This window comes from Pimephales promelas, chromosome 12, assembly GCF_988280905.1.
Source record: "Pimephales promelas chromosome 12, fPimPro1.hap1.1, whole genome shotgun sequence".
Classification (NCBI taxonomy): domain Eukaryota; kingdom Metazoa; phylum Chordata; class Actinopteri; order Cypriniformes; family Leuciscidae; genus Pimephales; species Pimephales promelas.
The window spans coordinates 21416463-21438881 of NC_142780.1; the positions used below are offsets into that span (position 1 = coordinate 21416463).

Below are 22419 nucleotides of genomic sequence, written 5' to 3' on the forward strand. Positions count from 1 at the left end.
AAATGTCCCTTTGAGTATCCAAGAGAGTCGTCATTTTTTATTAATAATAATAATTTAGTATTTATTTTTCTATATTATTATTATATTAATCTTCATTAGGACACCCTTAAAATGTGACATAGGCCTACATCAAAATCCACACAAAGCAACACAAATGTTTTATAAAATTTATTCAAATCATTAGCAGATATGTTTGATTTACCACTGAAAGACACAAACAAGCTTATCTTCAAACTATTAGATGATGCAAAGACAGTGACAGCAGGCTCATGAAATGCTGAAATTACCCATTAGCAATTCATCACAAATAACACACATTTCACCCTTTCATCTATGGTCCCTTTCCCTGTTTCTATAGATCCAGCTATGGCTTTTCCAACTGAATCTCTTCTCCACAGACGGCCACATCCTGATAAGGGCCTTGCTGATTGGAGCGTTGAATTTGATGGTAAGCTGAGTTGCAGTCATCAAGGTTTAGACCCTATGGATGGATATGTGAATAATTTAATTAATAAGCAGCATGTTAGTAATAAGAAAAAGAAAACATGGTGGAAATGGACATACCTCATAGATATTCTCCTCCTCACGTCCTTTCTTCCTGTTCAGTTCATTCAACGTCTTTGACTATAGAGAAAAAAAAGGTTGCACACCTTTGATCTTCATGGAATCACTTTATTTTGTTGTGTTTGGTGCATATTAAATATCAACATTTAATATGTTGAATAAATATTAAATCAACATATCTGACCTTACAGAGCAGCATAGTACCAGGGACCAAAACACACAGCAGCAGCAACACCCCTTCTGCTGTAATGATGCTGTTCTTCACACTCTCACTGAGGTTCAAGGTCTTCTGCAAAGGTTCTAATAAAAAAGAATGTCTTAACCCATGAATGACAAGAGCACTTCATTGCAAGTAGATCTACCTGACCATGGACCATTGTATTGAGAAGATTTCAGGGAAAATTTTAACTGAAAAAAAGAGCTGTTTACTTAATCTGACAATAAATCTTGTCTGTGTACATGTAAGGAGAGTTAAAGTAATACAAACTTAGCATGAATGAGTAGAATTTGGGTTTATGCCATTGAATGGGCTATTTGTGTTTGCCTAACTCAGCCAATTAAATGATTTGTGGGGATTATTGCACAATGCAGCCTCTTAGAGAGCTTGAGTACTTGCATTGTTACGTTTATGACTTATACTTATGTAATGAAGAATAAATAATGGGCCTACAACAAATTGTGTGCAATATTACATTGCAATGCATAATCTGAAATTACATACAGTACATTATGTATTATAAACTATTGTTCATAGTTAAGGGCAGTACATTTTAACATATTAGTACTTTTATTCAGCAAGGATGCATTCAAATCATCAAGTGACTTTTACATTGTTGCACAAAAATCTAGTTCAAATAAGTTAGTTTGAACCTCCCTGAAAAGAAATGTATCATTAAGAAGCACAACATTGATAATAATAAGAAATGTTCTTAAGCACCAGATCATAACATTAGATGAATGGGACACTGAACTCGAACTCAAGTAATGAAGCAGAAAATTCAACTTTTCATCACTGGAATAAATTATATTTTAAAATACATTAAAACGTTATTTTAAATTGCAAAAATTTACAATATAACTGTGTTACTGTATTTTGGGTCAAATAAATGCAGCCTTGCTGAGCATGAAATCTTACTGATCCCAAACGTTTGAATGGTTGTGTATATTAAAATAGAACGTAGCCATTTTAAATTATAATATTATTACTCGATCAATTTATTTTTTACAACAGGTTGGATAATAATGGGAATTTGGTAAGCACAGGACTTCTCTTAAAAACATCCCACATATACCAAACTTTTCACCAGTAGTGTTATTAGCTAATGTTTTGTATGATGATTACAAGAAACAAAATTGAGTATACATTAACATATAACTGATCTGACTCACTGTACACTTGAAGGAAGGTACCATGGGTAAAGGCGTGAAGTGAGCCATGATTTAATTTACACTGGTAAAGGCCGGTATTATTGAGTTGGGGGCTCTTGAAAACCAGCGAATGGCATTTGACTCCATCGGATTCAACCATTAGCTTGGGTGTCACATTCTCGGACTGATTTACTAAGCTGGGACGTGTGGTGCCATTGATGCTGTGAACATTCATGATCCAGGTGACGCTGGGGTTCTCCTTCCAACGGTAGCAGCATTGGACTGTAGCTTCAAGGTCGACGGCCACACGCTGAAACGGCAGATCCGCCTCCAGTTTCAGCTCTTCTTCTTCTACTTTAGCGTTGGCAACAGCTTATGCAAAGGACAATAATACAGAAATCCACATGACAGTAGTTAAATATTTTATGCTTTAATTGAGTGTGTAACACACCACAAAAAGCAGAGTTTAAGACAGTCGGTGACTTGTCCACAGTGGGGATTTCTTTAAGATACGGTCATAAGTGATTAAATACTTCTTATATCAAAGCAGCTTAAAATGGGCTACAGCTTTACTCCCCCATCGGGCATTCACTTCAGTCCACATGATATCAGCATGTTTAAATCTATTAACTAAACTGTACACTTCCCACCCACATTATGCTTTATAGACAAGACTTGGATTCATTCATTAAAAGCTACACAATACAGTGTAAAATTAAATTAGACCTTTAAAATTGAAAGTCACACTGGAAAAAGTGAAAAAAAAAAAACCTTACACACTGCTAGTAATAAGAGTAATAACAGCTGCTAAGAAAGGAAATCAGCTTCACTGAAGCAGAACGCAGATGTGCAGATGGAAATTTTGTGCACTTTGTTCTTTTGTAGAAGATAAAAAATGTTTCATAATCAATTTAAAATGGGATGCTGTCTAAAAACTGTAACTTTTTTAGATTGCAAGAAATTGCTCAAAGAAATCCCAGATTACCTTAGAACCAGTTAAGTTATATTGAATGCTGCAAAAATATTAACATTTCGCATTAAAATCAACACTACAAAAACACATTAGATGCCTGTTAAACACCCACCTGCCCAGAAACACAACAAAATGACCAGTCCGAACTCCATTTTCTCCAATAAACCAGACAAACTGAAGAAACCTACTGCTGCTCGCAAGTTAATTTACGGTCTGAGTGTTTGTCTTCCTTTCCTGTGTCATCTACACCCACCCATTCTTCTATTTCAGTTTGTGGTACACACGTACACACACACGCACGCTTTCTTGGATAATGGGGTAATCTGTTAATATAAAGCAAATGCTTCAGAAATTGAAGACAATTAAAGCTTGTAGTTTTTGATCATTTATTAAAAAAAAAGAAAGAAAAGAAAATAATAAAAAACGTACCTACATTGTTCTTAAGTAACTTACATATAAAATCAAAGCCCAAATACACAGAATAGTCCTTGCATAATCAATTATATAGACAGACAGCAATGGAATGCCTGTATCGAGTGGACTCCTGTACACAGAATTACATGAAAGAGCTTTTAAAAGACCTAACAAAGAGCACTCAGTACTAAGCACCCAGCCATTTTAAAGAACAAGGGGTTTGCATTTAAAACTGAAAATCGCTAAATGAAGGGAGAACATGTCAACAAACCCAATTTTGCACAAGGCACCCTATAAATAGATGTAAACATACAGACATATCACTATATATACGTATATATGTGACAGATATACATGAAAAGTTTAAGGGATAAGAGAGAAGTCTTACCCATTATAAAGAGCTCATAGGGCTATCAAAGGTTCAGTCTGAAAATGACTTGTTTAAAATGTTGAAATTGTAGTAAATTCCACGTGGCTCCTGCCATAAAAGTGAAATTCAGTTTATAATTAGTATGGTCAATTATGTACTTTGTGTCTCTCTCTCTCAGTCCCTTAATTATAATAGGCAATGCATAGTACTGTAATTACGTCGTTTTCAAAGAAAATCAAGACAACAGAATCGAAGAGAATGAATGAACCACCCATTCAAGCAAACGCGAACGAAAAAATTGCGCAAAAGGACTGTAGGAAAGTAAAGTGGGTAGAACAGATGTCACACCATGATAGTTTCATTACCAAGCTTTAAGCATTATCATTTGCTACTTCTAAAAGGGAAAAAGGAAGAAAAAGTTATGATTGATGTGAACTAGAAACAACACTCCTGGCCCATAAGCAAGACTTCTGGTAATCTTCCATGTATATAAGTCTTACAGTATGTCTTTTGACTGTTATGAAGGTAAACCGCCAAGGTAAGAGATGGGAAAAAGAAACAAGGCCTTACATATATCAGAATAGACAACACAATTACAACTTAAATGTGAATATAAATCACACTATGTAACAAATAATGTAAAATAATAATTTGACAGTTGGTCGGGGGCAGAAAACCCTGTTGCTGTGATCATGAATACATGAAAATAATTCCAGTACTGCTGTGAAAACCTACTGTTTGTGTCCCTGTCTCCGAACGCTGAGATATTACACTTTTAAGCCCCTGATCCTCTGTAGTCTGATTTACTAGTAAGATATGAGAGCAGGAGAGAACAAGCTTGTCCCTAAAGCTGAAAAACATGGACTGATAATGAAATCCAGGATACTGTCCTGTAATTGATACAGCAACACATTTACAAGCCAATCCATCCACTTCACCATTTTGTGGGTTGATCCAGCAGCTACACTCTAAAAATTGCTGGGTTGTTTTAAACCAATTTGGGTCAAATATGGACAAACCCAGCCATTGGGTTACATTTTTTATTACATTTTTAACCCAATGTTTGGGTTAGTCCATATTTGACCCAAAGTTGGGTTAAAACAACCCAGCATTTTTAGAGTGTAAGGTGACCACTCATAGTTTGGAAAGGGGTGGGTGACTAGACCCCCCCCCCCCCCCCCCCCTTTATACTCAGTAAGTCATTCAAATTTACAGCTGACCTCCCTTCCTATATCTAAACTTTGTTCCGCTGTTATCTCTTTGGTCCTGCTTATAGAAATATATAGAAAACTATGAAATGTAATAGTTATATTTTTTTTGCAAACCAAGACTATATATCTATTGGATCCAACAAAATGTAGAACATTTAAACCTGAAATAAACAAAATGACTGAAGCCTGTTACAGCCACACCACATGAAATATTTGCATAGAGGCTCACAAATTGGCAATGTGTGACGATCATCATCAGTTCTGTGTAAAATTACCACAGTGCTATTTGTAACACCCTGGTCAGAGTGTTATATATTGTGCATGCTTCATATGTTATAACACTGAAGTGTGGACCTACAAGCTGGTCTGTATCATGCATAAGTTACATTCAAACTTCTACGTAATATATGCGTATTTCCTTAGAACCTGATGACTTCTCTCAACATCAAACCTTTGTCACGTCAAATCTTGCATCACTCAACATCAGAACTTGCCTGGTTTCACTGCAGAAGGGTTAGACTTAACTTAAAGCAAGCCCAGCGTCCCCAAACCTCCTCTCTACTTCCCTTCCTCATCCATGTATCAGTATCTCCAACTTAGCATTTCTTTTCTCATTCATTTAGCGATAACATAACTCCTGGTAACAAAAACAAAATAAAACAGGGTTTTCTATGCTTTTACTCTCCATTTTACAACAGTTTGGCCAATGCATGTTATAAAGACTCAATACTCTGCTAAACAAAACCCTGCATTTATCCATTTCAAAATCTATAATTCTTTAAAATGCATGTAATGGTGTATTGTAATAAATATTAAGATGAACAAACATGATCTTTAAAAAACAAATGGCAAAAAGAAATATGAAAGGGCACAATATCTGATTAAATTAAGCTGAGCAGTCTGAGCAGTAGGCTTCATATGCACCAGACTGCATTCACTATACTTTTCTATGAATATAGATAGTCTTTTGGTGCTAAATGACTTTTGACATGCTTCGACTGGTTAATCTTTGTGTGTGCGTGCATGTTATAATGCTTCAACATGCACACTTAGCATTTCGCTCTGATATCTCTCTAGGTGTTGCACATTTCTTTGGCATTTTTTGGACAGACTTTCTCTCACACCTCTCAAAAAAAAAAAAAAACATACACACTCATTCATGCTCAACGATAACTAATATCTCAACACCCACTTCATTTCATTTTCTCAGTGGTATAGAAACTACTGGAGGCCTGCTGTCAATCTTCTGAAAGAGCAGTTGAGAAGAGAGCTGAGATAGAGCAGGAACATTCAGGCAGCATTAGTCAATCAGCAAATTCCCAGAAAGCAAGTTTAAGTCCAGCACATACAGTGATCTGAGGGCAAAAAGGACAGATGGTAGAAACTGAGTTGCTATATTTACAAAAAAACAAAAAACAGAATGGCACTATATAAAAATAAAGATTACAGTATTGTAGTATGTGGTTGTACCCATTAACAGCATGTTGTGATGTTTCTCAGCGGAAATTGCCAGCCTGAAGTGAATATTTAGCAAGAGCTTCTTGCAACTTATAATGGTCCTCCTCAACAGCCTGTGAACAAACAGAACACCAGAGATACATATTAGTAAGGACGCCTCTCTTAGCTTCCCCTCACTTGGATGGAGCCCTAATACTCTTTTCTTCCTCTTCAAGAACTGAAGAGCTGACAGTTCGATTTCACAAATGCAATTGATTCCTCCTCACCTGCAGCCTCTTCAGATGCTCCTCGAGAGCCTGCAGTCTCCTCTGGACCTCCTCCATGCGATCCTGAGAAAGCACAAGAGGAGCGCTGATCCCGCTTTCCCCTTCTCCTTTATTCCCTCCATCTCCCCCACCCTCTTCTCCTTCAGTTCTTCCTTCTGTGCTGGATTCCTCCACTTAGAGGGGAAAAAAGGCATCAGGAATTTCAAAATGTATCAGAAGAAACACCCCAAAATTCTATATACATTTGTATACACACACACACACACACACACATACATATCATTTGTTTTAACATACATTTTTAGTTAGTGCATTAACTAATGTTAACTAGTGGGACCTTATTGTGTGTATAAAATACTTCAACAGCATTAATTCAACATTTACTAATACATTATTACAATCAAAGTTGTAGGAGGGATCACAGCTGTACTTGATTAAGTGTAAGGCTGAACCTTCTTCAGCTTAAAACCTAAAGCAATATGTGTGCAGTACCTGATGACTGAACTCCATCTGCCTCCTGGTTTTCAGGTGCCGTCCCTCCACTTTCCCCAAGACTCTGAGAATCATCTGACAGGCTAATACTCCCAACCAGTAGCCTCTTTAAATACATGACTGCGAGAGGAATACAAGCACAAAGATCAAGTATGGAATAAAATTGCTGGGGTGCAATGCAGTCTGTTAGAATTGTATAAAATTTCATAAATGCAGACCTTCATCCAAAGCACCATTAGCGGACTTCTCTGGAGGGGTGTGGCTGTGGGTGAGCAGGTCAAAGCCATTGGTCGCTAGGTAGTCTATGAGTGGGGGATCAGCTTCTCTACCCTTTTCATCAGTAAGACCGTCTTTAAATCGCCCTATGGGGAAATAAAAAACACAGTCACATACCACAGTAAAATTACATGGGTAGGCGGCTTATTATTCAAGTTTCCAAGAGCCAAAAATCTCACCAATACTGCGACTTTTCAACAGGTCTCCTCCGTTCTCAGTGGGGCTAAGAGGAGGATTAAAACTGGAGAAGAGAAATGGAAAGAGCTTTGATGACTGAAGCTGGCTTAGAGTAGGCTAGTGGTGGGACCCCATTCTAAAAGGATGCTTGTATTATTTTATGGGGCCTCGCCATTTGCCATAAAAAACATCATCATCAACAACAACAACAGCAAACACACTCACGAGTTATATGCAGGTCCAATGACACTGTTGGGTGTGCTGCCACCTCTATGTCTATCCAGCGGTTTCACGCCAATCTTCTTCAACTCGTCAACCGTATTTTTGATCGCCTCTGTCCAACTGGAGCATTAAACAGACTGAGTGTCAGATCAAATTACATGCTTTGGATCTCAATTTATCAAAAGTAAAATTTAATTGAATCTGCTTGTCAGTCATTTATGTAAACGTTCCATTTAAATCGCTTTATATGGTACACATACTCACTTTTTCCTCTCCCCTACGGTCTGAGCCACTAGTTCATAGATCTGTGCTCCGCTGTCCCAGGTAAAGATGACGTAGAGGGCCTTCGGGTCTGATGGAAAGAACGAAAGTAACTACATATCAAACTTATGTTCTTCAAAATATAACAAACTTGGAAGAATTATATTGTATTTCAATGCTTAAAAAGGATCTATTACTAACATATGGTGAGAAATGGCTGGAGTCCCATAAAGTAAATGATATTCACTGACGGTATGTATGTAAAGCTTGGCATGAGATTGGCATGGGGTACTTTCCATAAGATTATCTCTCATTGCAAATCGAACCAACTGTTAGGCTAATTGAAATAAAAACAATACAACGACCTGTTTAGCAACTTTGATTTTGCTCTTTCTGATTTGTTTTATATATATATATATATATATATATATATATATATATATATATATATGTGTGTGTGTGTGTGTGTGTGTGTGTGTGTGTGTGTGTGTGTGTGTGTGTGCGTATGTATGTATGCATGCATGTATGAATATATATATATATATATATATATGTATGCGTGCATGCATGTATGTATGTTAATGTTTATGTTAAGGAGTCAGGTAAGTTAATTTTATTTGTTTCTGAATTAGGTTTAGTTAGAGAGAAATTATGTTTAGCTTTTCTGTTTGATATTTTGGCCTTATCGGTTCCTAAAGTTAAAATCTGTTTTTCATTGCCATTAAAGCAATCATTTTTAAAAATCTTTATTGTTTCATTCTAAACTCGTTTTACTTTCATGTTGCATCCTTTACCCTTGGCAGAGCATAACAACTATATAAAACATTATTTTGAAAATCAATAACAAAAATTAGGTTAAAAAAAGAAAAAGAAAGAAAACAACAAGCTAACTCAGTGAAACTCATTAAAAAAAACCTTACTCACCAGTGGCCACGTCTCTGAGGAAAACAGACTCTAGTTTGATGATTGGACTCAGCATCAGTTTGCCTTCTTGAGCAGCGATGTTGCTTTTGCTCTGACATTTCAAAACCATCTTATCATCCTGCTTCTGAAGCAAGACCAGCAGGTCTGATAGCAACACACAGTGCACATCTGCAAATACACAAAAAATAGAGTGAGTAACAAGCCCGGTGCCTAATAACAGACTAATGACACTAAAAAACATCTTTCTTTTTTTTCAATTTGCAAGATTACCAATCGCTTTCTCCTTGGTCACCCTCCATGTCAGAGATCCTTCATACAGCATCTTTCTGGTGGTCAGATCAATGTTCTGATGAATAGAGAAAAGAGTGGATATCATGCCAGTCTGAGAGTGCCTTCATTAGTAACGGAACTGATACATATGTTAAGATATTTCTCACCTTGTACTCACTGTAGAGGTCATTACTGGGTTTCAATCCTGAGGTGTCCAGTCGGCGCTGGTAGTCTTTCAAAATCTGAGTTTAAAGAAGAGTGGATATTTAGGAGAAAAAGCATTGAGAGAGGTGGTGTGGAAAATGCATATTAAAAATTATGAATCAAGCTTAAACTATCCATATAGGGTGGGTGGTTTGACTAAAATAGTTATCACAGTATGAGCAACACTAAATACATACATCACAACATGCTGGAATGTAGTAATGTCGGTATAATGCCAAACCACACAGCCTTTAAGGTGATGATACACAACGCCACCTTTAACCAGATGAGACACAACCAATCTAAATTATCCAGAATTATCCAGAAATTCAGAAATGTATTGCCCATTTTCAATGGGAAAGTGCCTAAGAAACATTCGCTCAGCAAGATTGCCCAGCAACATTGCTCAAAAAGTTGCCCTGTGTATCATCACCTTTAGTAGACCCTGTTTTATTTTTTTTTTAAAGAACTTGTACTGAATGTTCTAACCAGAAGGTTCTCCATGAGTTTGACTTCTTCATTGACGTGGTTAAGGACCTTGCGGCAGGATTCAGCTGCTTGGTTAATGTTCTCTTTTTCTGTTTCATCCACTGTGAGAAATAAAAAACTGGCTATAAACTTTACATTTTCTTTATCTAATATATTGCAGTATTGTTATTGCTGTCAAACAGTAATTGATGCAATTACATGATATGCTGATTAAGCAATCAAATTAAGGATAATTAATTGCATATACTGTCAATTGCTGAGAAAAATCCCAGAGGACAAGATTTATATTGGACGCAGCAATATATTCACAAAAGTTTTACTATAAATTAAAGCTGCAAGCAGCGATGGGCGGGCCCTCGCACCTGTAGCACGTCGGGGTGTGAGGCGGCCGCGTTTCATTTTCTGCAGCTCAGCCAGTGCGGCTGTGCATTTGCCACACTGCTTCGTTAAAGGCCACTTCCTGTTGCCAGCAGGTGGCGCTATGACTGTGGGTGAATGTCGGCATGTAGATTTGATCAGGGCGGGACTCTTGTCAAATGTGTTAAATTTCGTGCAGATCTGGGCATTTACAGCCAAGTTACTACAACTTCCTGTTTCATGGCGAATCATCGACGCCACGGACACGCCCATCGACGAAAACGCGCAGATAGCACAACTTTTCATCGTCAATGCCTTTAGAAGGTACAGCAGAAATTTGAAGGCGATCCGACTAAAGCCCTAGGAGGAGTTAGTTAAAGTACGTAATGAGTAAATCATCCAAAAATGGCGGTAAAATTAGAAATGGCTGACTTCCTGTTGAGTTTAGGGCATCGCTCCAAGAGACTTTTCTGTGCTTCTGGACATGGTAGATGTACCACAGAAATTTCGTACATGTCGGTCAAACATGCGACGGGGGCTGCTTCGTTAAATGTCACTTCCTCTTGCCACTAGGTGGCGCTATGAATGTGGGTGAATGTCGGCATGTAGATTTGTTCAGGACGGGACTCTTGTCAAATGTGTAAAATTTCGTGTAGATCTGGGCATTTACAGCCAAGTTACTACAACTTCCTGTTTCATGGCGAATCATCGACGCCACGGACACGCCCATCGACGAAAACGCGCAGATAGCACAACTTTACATCGTCAATGCCTTTAGAAGGTACAGCAGAAATTTGAAGTTGATCCGACTAATTCCCTAGGAGGAGTTCGTTAAAGTACGGAGTGTGTAAATCGTCCCAAATCGGTCGCCGAATTCAAAATGGCGGACTTCCTGTCGAGTTTAGGGTATGGGTTCTTGAGGCTTTTTTGTGCGTCTGGTCATGGTAGATGTACCACAGAAATTTCGTACATGTCGGTCAAACAAGCAGCGGGGGCTGCTTCGTTAAAGGTCACTTCCTGTTGCCAGCAGGTGGCGCTATGACTGTGGGTGAATGTCGGCATGTAGATTTGTTCAGGGCGTGACTCTTGTCAAATGTGTAAAATTTCGTGCAGATCTGGGCATTTACAGCCAAGTTAGTACAACTTCCTGTTTCATGGCGAATCTTCGACGCCACGGACACGCCCATCGACGAAAACGCGCAGATAGCACAACTTTACATCGTCAATGCCTTTAGAAGGTACAGCAGAAATTTGAAGTTGATCCGACTAATTCCCTAGGAGGAGTTCGTTAAAGTACGGAGTGTGTAAATCGTCCCAAATCGGTCGCCGAATTCAAAATGGCGGACTTCCTGTCGAGTTTAGGGTATGGGTTCTTGAGGCTTTTTTGTGCGTCTGGTCATGGTAGATGTACCACAGAAATTTCGTACATGTCGGTCAAACAAGCAGCGGGGGCTGCTTCGTTAAAGGTCACTTCCTGTTGCCAGCAGGTGGCGCTATGACTGTGGGTGAATGTCGGCATGTAGATTTGTTCAGGGCGTGACTCTTGTCAAATGTGTAAAATTTCGTGCAGATCTGGGCATTTACAGCCAAGTTAGTACAACTTCCTGTTTCATGGCGAATCTTCGACGCCACGGACACGCCCATCGACGAAAACGCGCAGATAGCACAACTTTACATCGTCAATGCCTTTAGAAGGCACAGCAGAAATTTTAAGTCGATCCGACTAAATCCCTAGGAGGAGTTCGTTAAAGTACGGAGTCTGTAAATCGTCCAAAAATGGCCGCCAAATTCAAAATGGCGGACCTCCTGTCGAGTTTATGGTATGGGTTCTTGAGGCTTTTTTGTGCGTCTTGATATGAAACACGTCGCCACCAAATTTCGTGCATGTAGGTTGAACGTGGACGAGGGGCTAATTTTTTCCAATTTTCTAGGTGGCGCTAGCGTGCCATTTTGCCCCGCCCATCTGCGAAACCCACAAAATACGAAATTTTTCACCAGTCCTGACATGCGTGCCAAATTTGGTGAGTTTTTGAGCATGTTGCGGCCCCGAAAATGGCACTTACTTTGCAGAAAAAAGAAAAAAAAAAAAAAAAAAAATTAAAGCTGCAAGCAGCGATGGGCGGGCCCTCGCACCTGTAGCACGTCGGGGTGTGAGGCGGCCGCGTTTCATTTTCTGCAGCTCAGCCGGTGCGGCTGTGAATTTGCTACGCTGCTTCATTAAAGGTCACTTCCTGTTGCCAGCAGGTGGCGCTATGACTGTGGGTGAATGTCGGCATGTAGATTTGATCGGGCGGGACTCTTGTCAAATGTGTTAAATTTCGTGCAGATCTGGGCATTTACAGCCAAGTTACTACAACTTCCTGTTTCATGGCGAATCATCGACGCCACGGACACGCCCATCGACGAAAACGCGCAGATAGCACAACTTTTCATCGTCAATGCCTTTAGAAGGTACAGCAGAAATTTGAAGGCGATCCGACTAAAGCCCTAGGAGGAGTTAGTTAAAGTACGTAATGAGTAAATCATCCAAAAATGGCGGTAAAATTAGAAATGGCTGACTTCCTGTTGAGTTTAGGGCATCGCTCCAAGAGACTTTTCTGTGCGTCTGGACATGGTAGATGTACCACAGAAATTTCGTACATGTCGGTCAAACATGCGACGGGGGCTGCTTCGTTAAATGTCACTTCCTCTTGCCACTAGGTGGCGCTATGAATGTGGGTGAATGTCGGCATGTAGATTTGTTCAGGACGGGACTCTTGTCAAATGTGTAAAATTTCGTGTAGATCTGGGCATTTACAGCCAAGTTACTACAACTTCCTGTTTCATGGCGAATCATCGACGCCACGGACACGCCCATCGACGAAAACGCGCAGATAGCACAACTTTACATCGTCAATGCCTTTAGAAGGTACAGCAGAAATTTGAAGTTGATCCGACTAATTCCCTAGGAGGAGTTCGTTAAAGTACGGAGTGTGTAAATCGTCCCAAATCGGTCGCCGAATTCAAAATGGCGGACTTCCTGTCGAGTTTAGGGTATGGGTTCTTGAGGCTTTTTTGTGCGTCTGGTCATGGTAGATGTACCACAGAAATTTCGTACATGTCGGTCAAACAAGCAGCGGGGGCTGCTTCGTTAAAGGTCACTTCCTGTTGCCAGCAGGTGGCGCTATGACTGTGGGTGAATGTCGGCATGTAGATTTGTTCAGGGCGTGACTCTTGTCAAATGTGTAAAATTTCGTGCAGATCTGGGCATTTACAGCCAAGTTAGTACAACTTCCTGTTTCATGGCGAATCTTCGACGCCACGGACACGCCCATCGACGAAAACGCGCAGATAGCACAACTTTACATCGTCAATGCCTTTAGAAGGCACAGCAGAAATTTTAAGTCGATCCGACTAAATCCCTAGGAGGAGTTCGTTAAAGTACGGAGTCTGTAAATCGTCCAAAAATGGCCGCCAAATTCAAAATGGCGGACCTCCTGTCGAGTTTAGGGTATGGGTTCTTGAGGCTTTTTTGTGCGTCTTGATATGATACACGTCCCCACCAAATTTCATGCACGTAGGTTGAACGTGGACGAGGGGCTAATTTTTTCCAATTTTCTAGGTGGCGCTAGCGTGCCATTTTGCCCCGCCCATCTGTGAAACCCACAAAATACGAAATTTTTCACCAGTCCTGACATGCGTGCCAAATTTGGTGAGTTTTTGAGCATGTTGCGGCCCCGAAAATGGCACTTACTTTGCAGAAAAAAGAAAAAAAAAAAAAAAAAAAATAATCCTAACAGTTTCAATAGGGACCTCGCACTGTTAGTGCTCGGGCCCTAAAAAAAAAAAAATAACCCTAACAGTTTCAATAGGGTCCTCGCACTGTTAGTGCTCGGGCCCTAATAAAAGTATGAATACATATGAAACACACACCTGTGTCCTTTGCAATATTGGCCAGCAGAAGAGGGTACTTGGTTAGTCTTTGCATCTCTATGGGAATGATATCCTTCAACTGTAGCCTCCGACACTGTGGCTTACTCTCTGCGTCCTACAACACAAAACACAAAACATTCCATTTCCCAAAAGACATTTTTAGATTAAAAAGAATTTCCCAATTTTGGGAAAATTCATCTTGGACTACAATAGCTATGTTTCCATCCAAAGTTGCAAACTTAACTTGGAATATCACATAAAGAATTTGCATCCAGTAATCTGAAGAGAACAAAATTGTCACTTCCAGATAAACTGCCACTAAATATCCCTAAGAAAAATGGAATTTCCTCCAATAGGAGAAGCCACTGTATTTAAACATTTCATATATAATCAACTGCTTACAACCTCAGGGCGCACAGACGAAACACAATAAAGTGATCTTGCTTTCGGAGGCCAATACCTGTTTGGGAACACAGTAGTGCAAGACAGTTCTGGCAGGTAACTATAAAGATCACTTTGACAATGGCTCAGGCATTTCAGAATGACTAGAAAAACATTTGAGATGCTGTGCAATGAGATTTGTCAGCTGGTCAGTCTAGTTATGCTGTCCCATTGCAATTGTCGTTTTTGATGCACATTCAGGAATTTATTCTGTAAATGTGCATACATGACTCAATTGAGCGCATACATTTTACATGTGCATTTTTTTAGAATTGATACGCATTTTGCCGGGTTTTTTTTTTAAGTGAATGATGAAAATACACATAAAAATAAGTGGATGGAAACAGCTAATGACTACAAGATGCCAAGTCACCAGAAAATACAAGTTAACACTATTACCAAAAAAAATCCATTTGTGTCTGTCGACTACTAGCAATAACATGGACAACAGTGTTTTAAGTGTAAACGTACCAGTATGAAAAGATTAAAACGAGGGTCCTTCTTCTGTCTGCTCTTTATCAGCTCCAGAGCCCAGGACTGGTAGCTACAGAAGCGTGCGGTAAGCTTCTGAAACCATTCTCCTTCTGATCCACTGAACTACAGAGATAAAGACATGTCTGCTTGTATAACAGCTAATATATATTCAAGGATTCAATTTGAATGCTGAATGACCTAGTGTTGAATAAAACAAGGAAAAACTAGTGTTTAGCACACTCTAAGCCACTTACCCTGTTGAGAAGTGGCGTGCTTATGATTTTGACAATGTAATCATCTTCCTCACGCAGCTTTTTCAGGTTCTCATAAAAAGCATCTAAAAAAAAGAATTTTAGCTATATCAGGTCTTTTGTGACTTTTTATGTATGTATATTTTATAACAATGCAGATTTCGGTGTATTAATGGATTGAGGTAGTTACGTACAGTGCATCTCTATGATCTCATCCAGGCTGGGGAAGATGGTGGCCAGCTCAGTCACGCTCATAATCTCTTCCCTCTCCAGTGGTCGAGAAAACACAGTTTGTAATACGCTCAGCATACGAACATGAGCATGCTCTGTTGCAAACAGCTCTGAGAGACGTAGAAAGAACATCATCAACAACATGTTCATCATTGCACCTTGCTACACAGCATATCCAACAAAACATTAAGGCCTTTTTATAATTTCTTTGCATATATAATATAATATTCTTGCATTTATTACCATTGATGACTTCTTGTCTTTTGATTTCCTTCTTGCTCAGTTTTTTCAGGCTCTCACTGGGAGCAAGTTCCCTCCAGTTGGGCGGGTCCTGCTCGAGCTCTAAGAGGCGGGGCTCCATTTCCTCCTGCTGAGGGAAGGGGCCAAAAGCAGGACCAGTGAAGGGGCCATCGGTCAACAATCCACCTTCCACACTGTGAGAGACAAATAAAGGGAAAAAAGTGAAAAGGGATACATACATGTTAAGCATTGTGAAAATATTTAAAGGGTTAGCTCACGAAAAAAAAAATGTTAATTAATGACTCACTCTCATGTCGTTCCAAACCCGTAAGACATCCGTTCATCTTCGGAATTCAAATGCAGATCTTTTTAATGAAATCTGAGAGATTTTGTTCCCTCCATTGACAGCTACGCAACTACAGCTTTGACAATTCAAAAAGTTCATGAAGAGATCATTTAAACATTGATCAGCAAACATAAACAGAAGCTCAACCGAACCTGCTTGACGTGCAAAAACAAACCTCGTTGGTTCTTGCGGAAGCTCAAACGTGCTGCGTAACACAAAAGAACGTCAAGCGAACATGCTTAAGGCTTCCGTTTACCACAACTGATGTGTGAGTAGATGAATGTTTATTGTGAATAAAAGCCTAAATTTAACCTGTTAAGGTCACGTAACGCGTTCAAGTCTCTTCAAAAAATTTGGACTAAACCGCAAAATTAATATGGACTATTTTTACAATCTCTTTATGAACTTTTTGAAGCGTCAAACCGGTAGTTGCGTAGCTGTCAACGGAGGGACAGAAATTTCTCAGATTTCTTTAACACTAGAACGGTCACAACGGTCATTTTGACCGTTTTGAATTTTATATCTACAATAACTTTGTCGAAAAAAAAATAAAATCCTGCTGGTATCTGACTTTTCCTAAAATTGTCTGTATTTTCATTTAAAATGCTTTTCATATAAATTAAGTTACGTAAACGTAAGGCAAAACAAAAAAAATGAACATATTTACCTATTTCGGCCATAGACGGTCATATTGACCGCACTGAATTTTGCTGTATTTTTTCGTTAAATATCCCGCGGTTGATCATGTTCTCTCTCAACTGTCGACAGAAAGGTCCGCCCGGTCACCTCTGTAGCAGTGTTTGCTATATAATAATTTCTACATTAGTTGTTGATCAAAAATAAGCAAATAAAACCGGACTACACTATAATACTTACGTTATCTATAGGCTATTTAGCCTATATATATTTATATATATTGCAAGGCTAAAATGTCTAAAATGAATGAGCGAATGAGGAGGAACATGACTCGAACCATGGCCCTGGAGATGCTTCAGAACTTGACGAGTGATGATTCGGATGCGGGGAACAATCGGGGGTGGAAGTGACAGCGACGTTTCCTGGGTGCAAGTTAACATTTCCTCCTCGTCAGAGAGTGATTCAGAGTCAGAGTCCACATGAAGGAAAAAGAAACGGCTGCTATCATCAGACACGGCGGATCCAGATGTTCCATTCATGTCGGATCATCCTGGTGAGCTCCGCTGCCCTGTCCTGCGCTGTTTGTTTTGCTGCATGGGCTGTTCACTAGTTCTGCTAGTCCTATTATTATTATTAGCCTATTGACCGCTTCGCAAATCGTCACTATATAACATTTTCGTCATAGTTTTTGTCATTCAAACCTAGTTTTTATTTAGTTATCGTCTCGTTTTCATCTTTGAATAAATGTGGTTGACGAAAATAATTACGAAAATTATTCATCAACACTGTTTTTAATCTAACGGTCAAAATGACCGTTTGTGGCCGTTCTAGTAGTTTTGGAATTCTGGCACTTCTAGTGTTAAAAAGATCTTCATTTGTTTTGACATGAGAGCGAGTAAAATAATGACAGAATTTTCATTTTTGGGTGAACTATCCATTTAAGGTAGTGATGATCAAAATCTCTGAACTCAGTATGAGTTACTGAGAAGCCTTTTGTGCTGCGGACTCCTGTGGATGGTGTGTATATGAGTGTGCGTGACAATTAGTCTTTGCCTTACGGGACTGAATGCTGTGGGGAGGGTGAGAGGGGATGGGAAGTGGAAGTTGACTGCAGGTCCACGTCGCTACGGGAGCGAGACTGCTTGGCCCGGGTAGAGCCACCACGGCGAGAGTGACGCCGCTCCACACATAGACTCTCGCTGCGCCGCACATTCCTGAACACCCAAGAGAGGGTGGGAGGTTGAAGAGAAGAGAAAAAGGAAGGAAAGGAAAGGGAAAGAAAAAAAGGAAAAAGGTAGAGAAGCAAAAGGAAAAAGAAGGGTAGGAAACGATAAGCAAGGAAAACGGAAATGAAAGAAAAGGAAAAAGAAAGATATATAAAAGGAAAGGAAAATAAATGGTAGAGGAAAGAAGTAAAAATAGAAACAAAAAGAAAAGAGGAAGAGGAAGTCAAAGAAAGAAAAGGAAGAGAAAGAAAAGAAAGGGAAAGGGAAAAGTAAGATGTAAGGGAACATGAATGAACAAGGAGGAAGGAAAAGACAAGAAAAGGAAGAAGGGGGGGGGGGGATAGGAAAGGGAAGGGTTGAAGAGTGGAAATGGAATGAGTAATGAAGTCAAAGAAATGTTTGGAAAACAAACAACACAAAAGTGGAAGGGACAGACAGATGTCAGTGAGGTAAGACACCACAGATAACATGAACAGATGATAGAAGCAGAAAATGAATAAATGATTAAGTAAGAAACAGAGAGTGAAATGTGAAGACAACTTATGTTAAAACCACTACACTATATTACATGTTATTAAACTACTTCATCAAGGAGATTCATTCAGCCCAAACAGTCTAAACCCTTCTAGAATCCACATTAGAAAAACAACTCCATTTCTTTCTAAACGTTTCCTAAACAACATCACAATGCATTTGAACACCTAAAACACTATTGGCAAGTAATTGCGTTCCAATTGTGCAAAGCATTCCAAAAAAGCAGATACTTCTGCCCTGAATCCCTACAGCCCCAAAACCAGAGAAGAACCATACTTAGCCATGCAGTGAGTGTCTGTGTGAGTATATAAGTGAATCTAAGCATTAAAAAAAAAACATACCACTAACTTTCCAAAATTTCTATGCTATAAATTATAACACGTAATGTGATCTGTGTTTGGTAAGAGCATGTGTGGATCAGTAGCAGCTTGAGGCTGGCAGAAAATCCCAGAGACATTCGCGCAGACCCACCTTGTCTTCCTTCTGTAAAAACACAGGACAACGAACAGTTAACAGCACAACTGACAACAAACCGTTTTTCAACATACACCAAACCAAAACTTCCGACTATAAACCAACTAACCTTGAAGAAAATCGAATCTGACGGCCAACAACAAAGCGAGACAACAACAGACAACAAACAATGCTTCCACATGAAGGACAGTTGCACGAGCAAAACAAAAATGCACAGCTAATTCAGTTATGCTAGTTTTATGCCATATACTAAAAACAATAAGTATAGCAGATGCTTTATGTTAAAGGATTAGTTCACTTTTGAAAAAACTTTTGCTGATAATTTACTCACCCCCATGTCATCCAAGATGTCCATGTCTTTCTTTCCTCAGTCGAAAAGAAATTAAGGTTTTTGATGAAAACATTCCAGGATTTTTCTCCTTATAATGGACTTCAATGGGAACCAGGTCCAACCGAGGTCCAAATGACAGTTAATAACAGTTTCAGATGCAGCTTCAAATGTCTTTAAACGACACCAAACGATGAATAAGGGTCTTATCATGCGAAACGATCGGTTATTTCAAAGCTTATTCCAAAAATGTAACTTTTCTAAGGACAAATGCTAGCCTTGTAATATATTGTGAGGCGCGTTTGCAACGTCACGTAATGAGTAATTACGTTCAAAAGGTCACGGGCGACGTAGCCGGAAGTACAGAATCAAAATCGTCCGACATCGTTGTTTTACCTTTTAATTCCTTTTTTGTAAACGGCGTTTGAGTTAGTTTTCACGTTCAACCTATGCGTTCAACTTGTAAACACTCTGACTCTGTACTTCTGGCTACGTCGCCCGTGACCTTTTGAACGTAATTATGTATTACGTGACGTTGCAAACAAGCCTCACAGAATGGAGAAAGGCTAGCATTTGTCCTTAGAAAAGTTACATTTTTAAAATAAGCTTTGAAATAACCGATCGTTTCGCATGATAAGACCCTTATTCACCGTCTGGTGTCGTTTAAAGACATTTGAAGCTGCATCTGTAACTGTTATAACTGTCGTTTGGACCTCGGTTGGACCTGGTTCCCATGAAAGTCCATTATAAGGAGAAAAATCCTGGAATGTTTTCATCAAAAACCTTAATTTCTTTTCGACTGAGGAAAGAAAGACCTGGACATCTTGGATGACATGGGGGTGAGTAAATTATCAGCAAAAGTTTTTTCAAAAGTGAACTAATCCTTTAAGTTTAAATTAAAAATCTGATGACATCTGAAGGTTCAAATCCCTCAAGTTAACTATCGCCATTGTACCATACCGCATAACACCAGGTTTCTCCTGGTTTTCCCGGTCAAACGTGCACCAAAAGTCACTTCGGATGACAGCTTCTGCCAAATAACAACCTTCTAACTACAGAACCAAAAACATAACTCTCCAAATAGTTGAGTGGTCTTAATATTTGCCCAAATCTCACAATCTGCTTATTTTGATAGCTTTGTGCCTTTGCGCGACATTGCGGGACACAGCGTTGGATGGCTGCGAAGGAAGACTGCGGGACGCTCACAAAAATAACTTGCATAGCAGTACACCATGTGGGACAAGGAAGAAACAGACAACAAGAAACAAAAAAAGGAGGCAACAAAATGCAGAGAAAAAAGAGGAGTAGGAAAAAAGGTGTTAGGATAGTTGGGGAAAGGGAAAAAGGTGCTATATGTGCAGTAAGGGATCATCTTGGTCTTTGCCGTCCACAAGGAGGGTAGCGTATATGGCGGGCAGCAGCAGGAGCAGTAGCACACAAGGGACACAGCACGCTCCCCAGGACAAAGCAGACAGGGAGTTTTACCACTCTCCCTTAATTATATAGTACAAGGTAAAACTGTAACTACTTCTGCACAGTTATAAAAGTATGCTAACAGTTTGTTTAGTTATTTCATTGTGAGTTTAGCATTTTTTATGTGGTGTTGTCTATATACTCTCCTCATTCTTCTTCCAGCTTTCTTACCTGCTACTTTCCTGACTGTCCTCTGGAGGGATGTCAATGATAGAGAGAGGTTCACAGATGGTGGGACCCCCACCAATACTGACAGGAGATGCATCCCCCCCCTCCGAGACTGGTTTGGGGTCTGACCGATTGTTAATGACACCTATACAAGGAAAGAGACAACTTTAACTTATCGTTTAACTTATCGTTTTACTTTAACTTATCGTTAACTAAAACTATTAACATTTGTGACATGTTTGATAGTTGTTCCTCCAGCTTGTTTCCTTTGTATTCTGCTGTAATTTGTGGTCTGTTCTTCCTATTTCATTTGTAATATACATCCTATGAATGATTCACTAAGAATCTCGTTTTTGTCCCCAAATCCTCACATCTCTTTCCACGCTTGTTTTTACACAAGCTTTAAAGTGTAATTGTCTTTCTTTTTTACTTGTAATCCCTATTAGCAGTGTTTACTGAAATGTTTCTAAAGCAGTTAAATACAATATTTGTTATCAATCAAAATGCCAGAAAACATTTGAAATAATATTAGTAGAAATAATCAGTTACCAATTATCGGTTATTCCAATGTATCCTATTTTTGATATTTAACATGTCTGTAATATAGCTGGGCAAATTATTTTGGGATTATTCGTGGTTTGTTGTAGTAATTTGTAGTAATGTCCTTTTAATGTTCAATGGTTGAAGGGTGAGTAGAATAATATCACTTTATTGTACCTAGTTTTTGAAAATGTGTATTATTGTGTTCATAGAGAGAAACTTTCCTTGATTGTTTACGGTTTAACAGAAGCTAATCTCATAAACGTGCAAAGTGTCATGGGGTGTAGGAAAAAGGTTTTTAGGTTTTTTTTATTTAGACAAAATAGTACAGAATATGAAAACTAAAGGTAGGGTGGGCGATTTGTTTTAGAAACACTTTTTGTTAAACAGGTTGAAACTCACATCATGATAGAAATCAATAACAGAAGTGGTCTAAATATTAAAATAAGTAGATATATCTTCTGTGGAAGTCTCAGGACCAAAACAATTTTCCAATCATTTGGTCCGAATGCAATCAATACAATATCCTACCTGTCTGTCAACATATGCATTTCCATACACCCGAACACCCATCCGTAAGGCTATGCAGAGTGGTATGCAGTCACTGAGTATTACAAATGAACAGCAGCCAACTTTTACAGTTCCTTCTGAACCAAAACAGCAAAGCTCATGCTGCGTTCACGACATGTAGTAACCGTTATTACAAGATGGAAACCTGTAACGTTCTACTCTGCAGCAGTCAGGTTGTAAAAGTAAAAGCTCTGTAAGTTGTTTATGTTCATTATTGTTGTAATGTTAGGTTATTTAACACCATCTCTCGTGACGCTTTGCAGAATCTGTTGCGTTCAT

At 39.1% G+C, this 22419-nt stretch overlaps 2 protein-coding genes across 7 annotated transcripts in view; both read right to left on the reverse strand.

Moving 5' to 3' along the window:
* Positions 1 to 155: 155 nt before the first annotated feature.
* cd79a (CD79a molecule, immunoglobulin-associated alpha) lies at positions 156 to 3193 on the reverse strand. The gene is made up of 5 exons (XM_039680239.2): positions 3018 to 3193; positions 1954 to 2304; positions 749 to 864; positions 565 to 624; positions 156 to 481 (listed from the first exon to the last, which is right to left on the reverse strand). Exons 1-5 carry the CDS (start codon positions 3055 to 3057, stop codon positions 365 to 367), a joined length of 684 nt encoding a protein of 227 aa, XP_039536173.1. The 5' UTR covers positions 3058 to 3193; the 3' UTR covers positions 156 to 364.
* An 81-nt stretch (positions 3194 to 3274) lies between these two features.
* The window catches only part of arhgef1 (Rho guanine nucleotide exchange factor 1), a 48787-nt gene continuing 29642 nt past the window's right edge, over positions 3275 to 22419 (reverse strand). For 4 of the 6 annotated variants that reach the window (XM_089117687.1, XM_039680237.2, XM_039680234.2 and 1 more), the window contains 20 exons: positions 21034 to 21175; positions 19059 to 19070; positions 17886 to 18041; positions 15849 to 16039; positions 15569 to 15715; positions 15378 to 15460; positions 15121 to 15246; positions 14209 to 14323; positions 9940 to 10040; positions 9414 to 9488; positions 9247 to 9322; positions 8977 to 9144; positions 8056 to 8143; positions 7795 to 7911; positions 7572 to 7633; positions 7335 to 7478; positions 7117 to 7236; positions 6625 to 6797; positions 6371 to 6471; positions 3275 to 6255 (listed from right to left, as the gene is read on the reverse strand). In XM_089117687.1, coding sequence (XP_088973813.1) covers positions 6397 to 6471; positions 6625 to 6797; positions 7117 to 7236; positions 7335 to 7478; positions 7572 to 7633; positions 7795 to 7911; positions 8056 to 8143; positions 8977 to 9144; positions 9247 to 9322; positions 9414 to 9488; positions 9940 to 10040; positions 14209 to 14323; positions 15121 to 15246; positions 15378 to 15460; positions 15569 to 15715; positions 15849 to 16039; positions 17886 to 18041; positions 19059 to 19070; positions 21034 to 21175 — 2171 coding nt within the window. In that variant the 3' untranslated portion in view covers positions 3275 to 6255; positions 6371 to 6396. The remainder of the gene's footprint in view (positions 6256 to 6370; positions 6472 to 6624; positions 6798 to 7116; positions 7237 to 7334; positions 7479 to 7571; positions 7634 to 7794; positions 7912 to 8055; positions 8144 to 8976; positions 9145 to 9246; positions 9323 to 9413; positions 9489 to 9939; positions 10041 to 14208; positions 14324 to 15120; positions 15247 to 15377; positions 15461 to 15568; positions 15716 to 15848; positions 16040 to 17885; positions 18042 to 19058; positions 19071 to 21033; positions 21176 to 22419) is intronic. The other 2 variants (XM_039680235.2, XM_039680238.2) reach the window with 2 other exon arrangements.

Coding starts and splice junctions, on each gene's coding strand:
- cd79a (XM_039680239.2), bottom strand. CDS start 3,057: ATGGAGTTCGGACTGGTCATTTTGTTGTGTTTCTGGGCAG. Junction 2,305..3,017: donor TTTGTTGTGTTTCTGGGCAG/GTGGGTGTTTAA, acceptor CCTTTGCATAAG/CTGTTGCCAACGCTAAAGTA. Junction 625..748: donor GTACTATGCTGCTCTGTAAG/GTCAGATATGTT, acceptor TTTTCTCTATAG/TCAAAGACGTTGAATGAACT.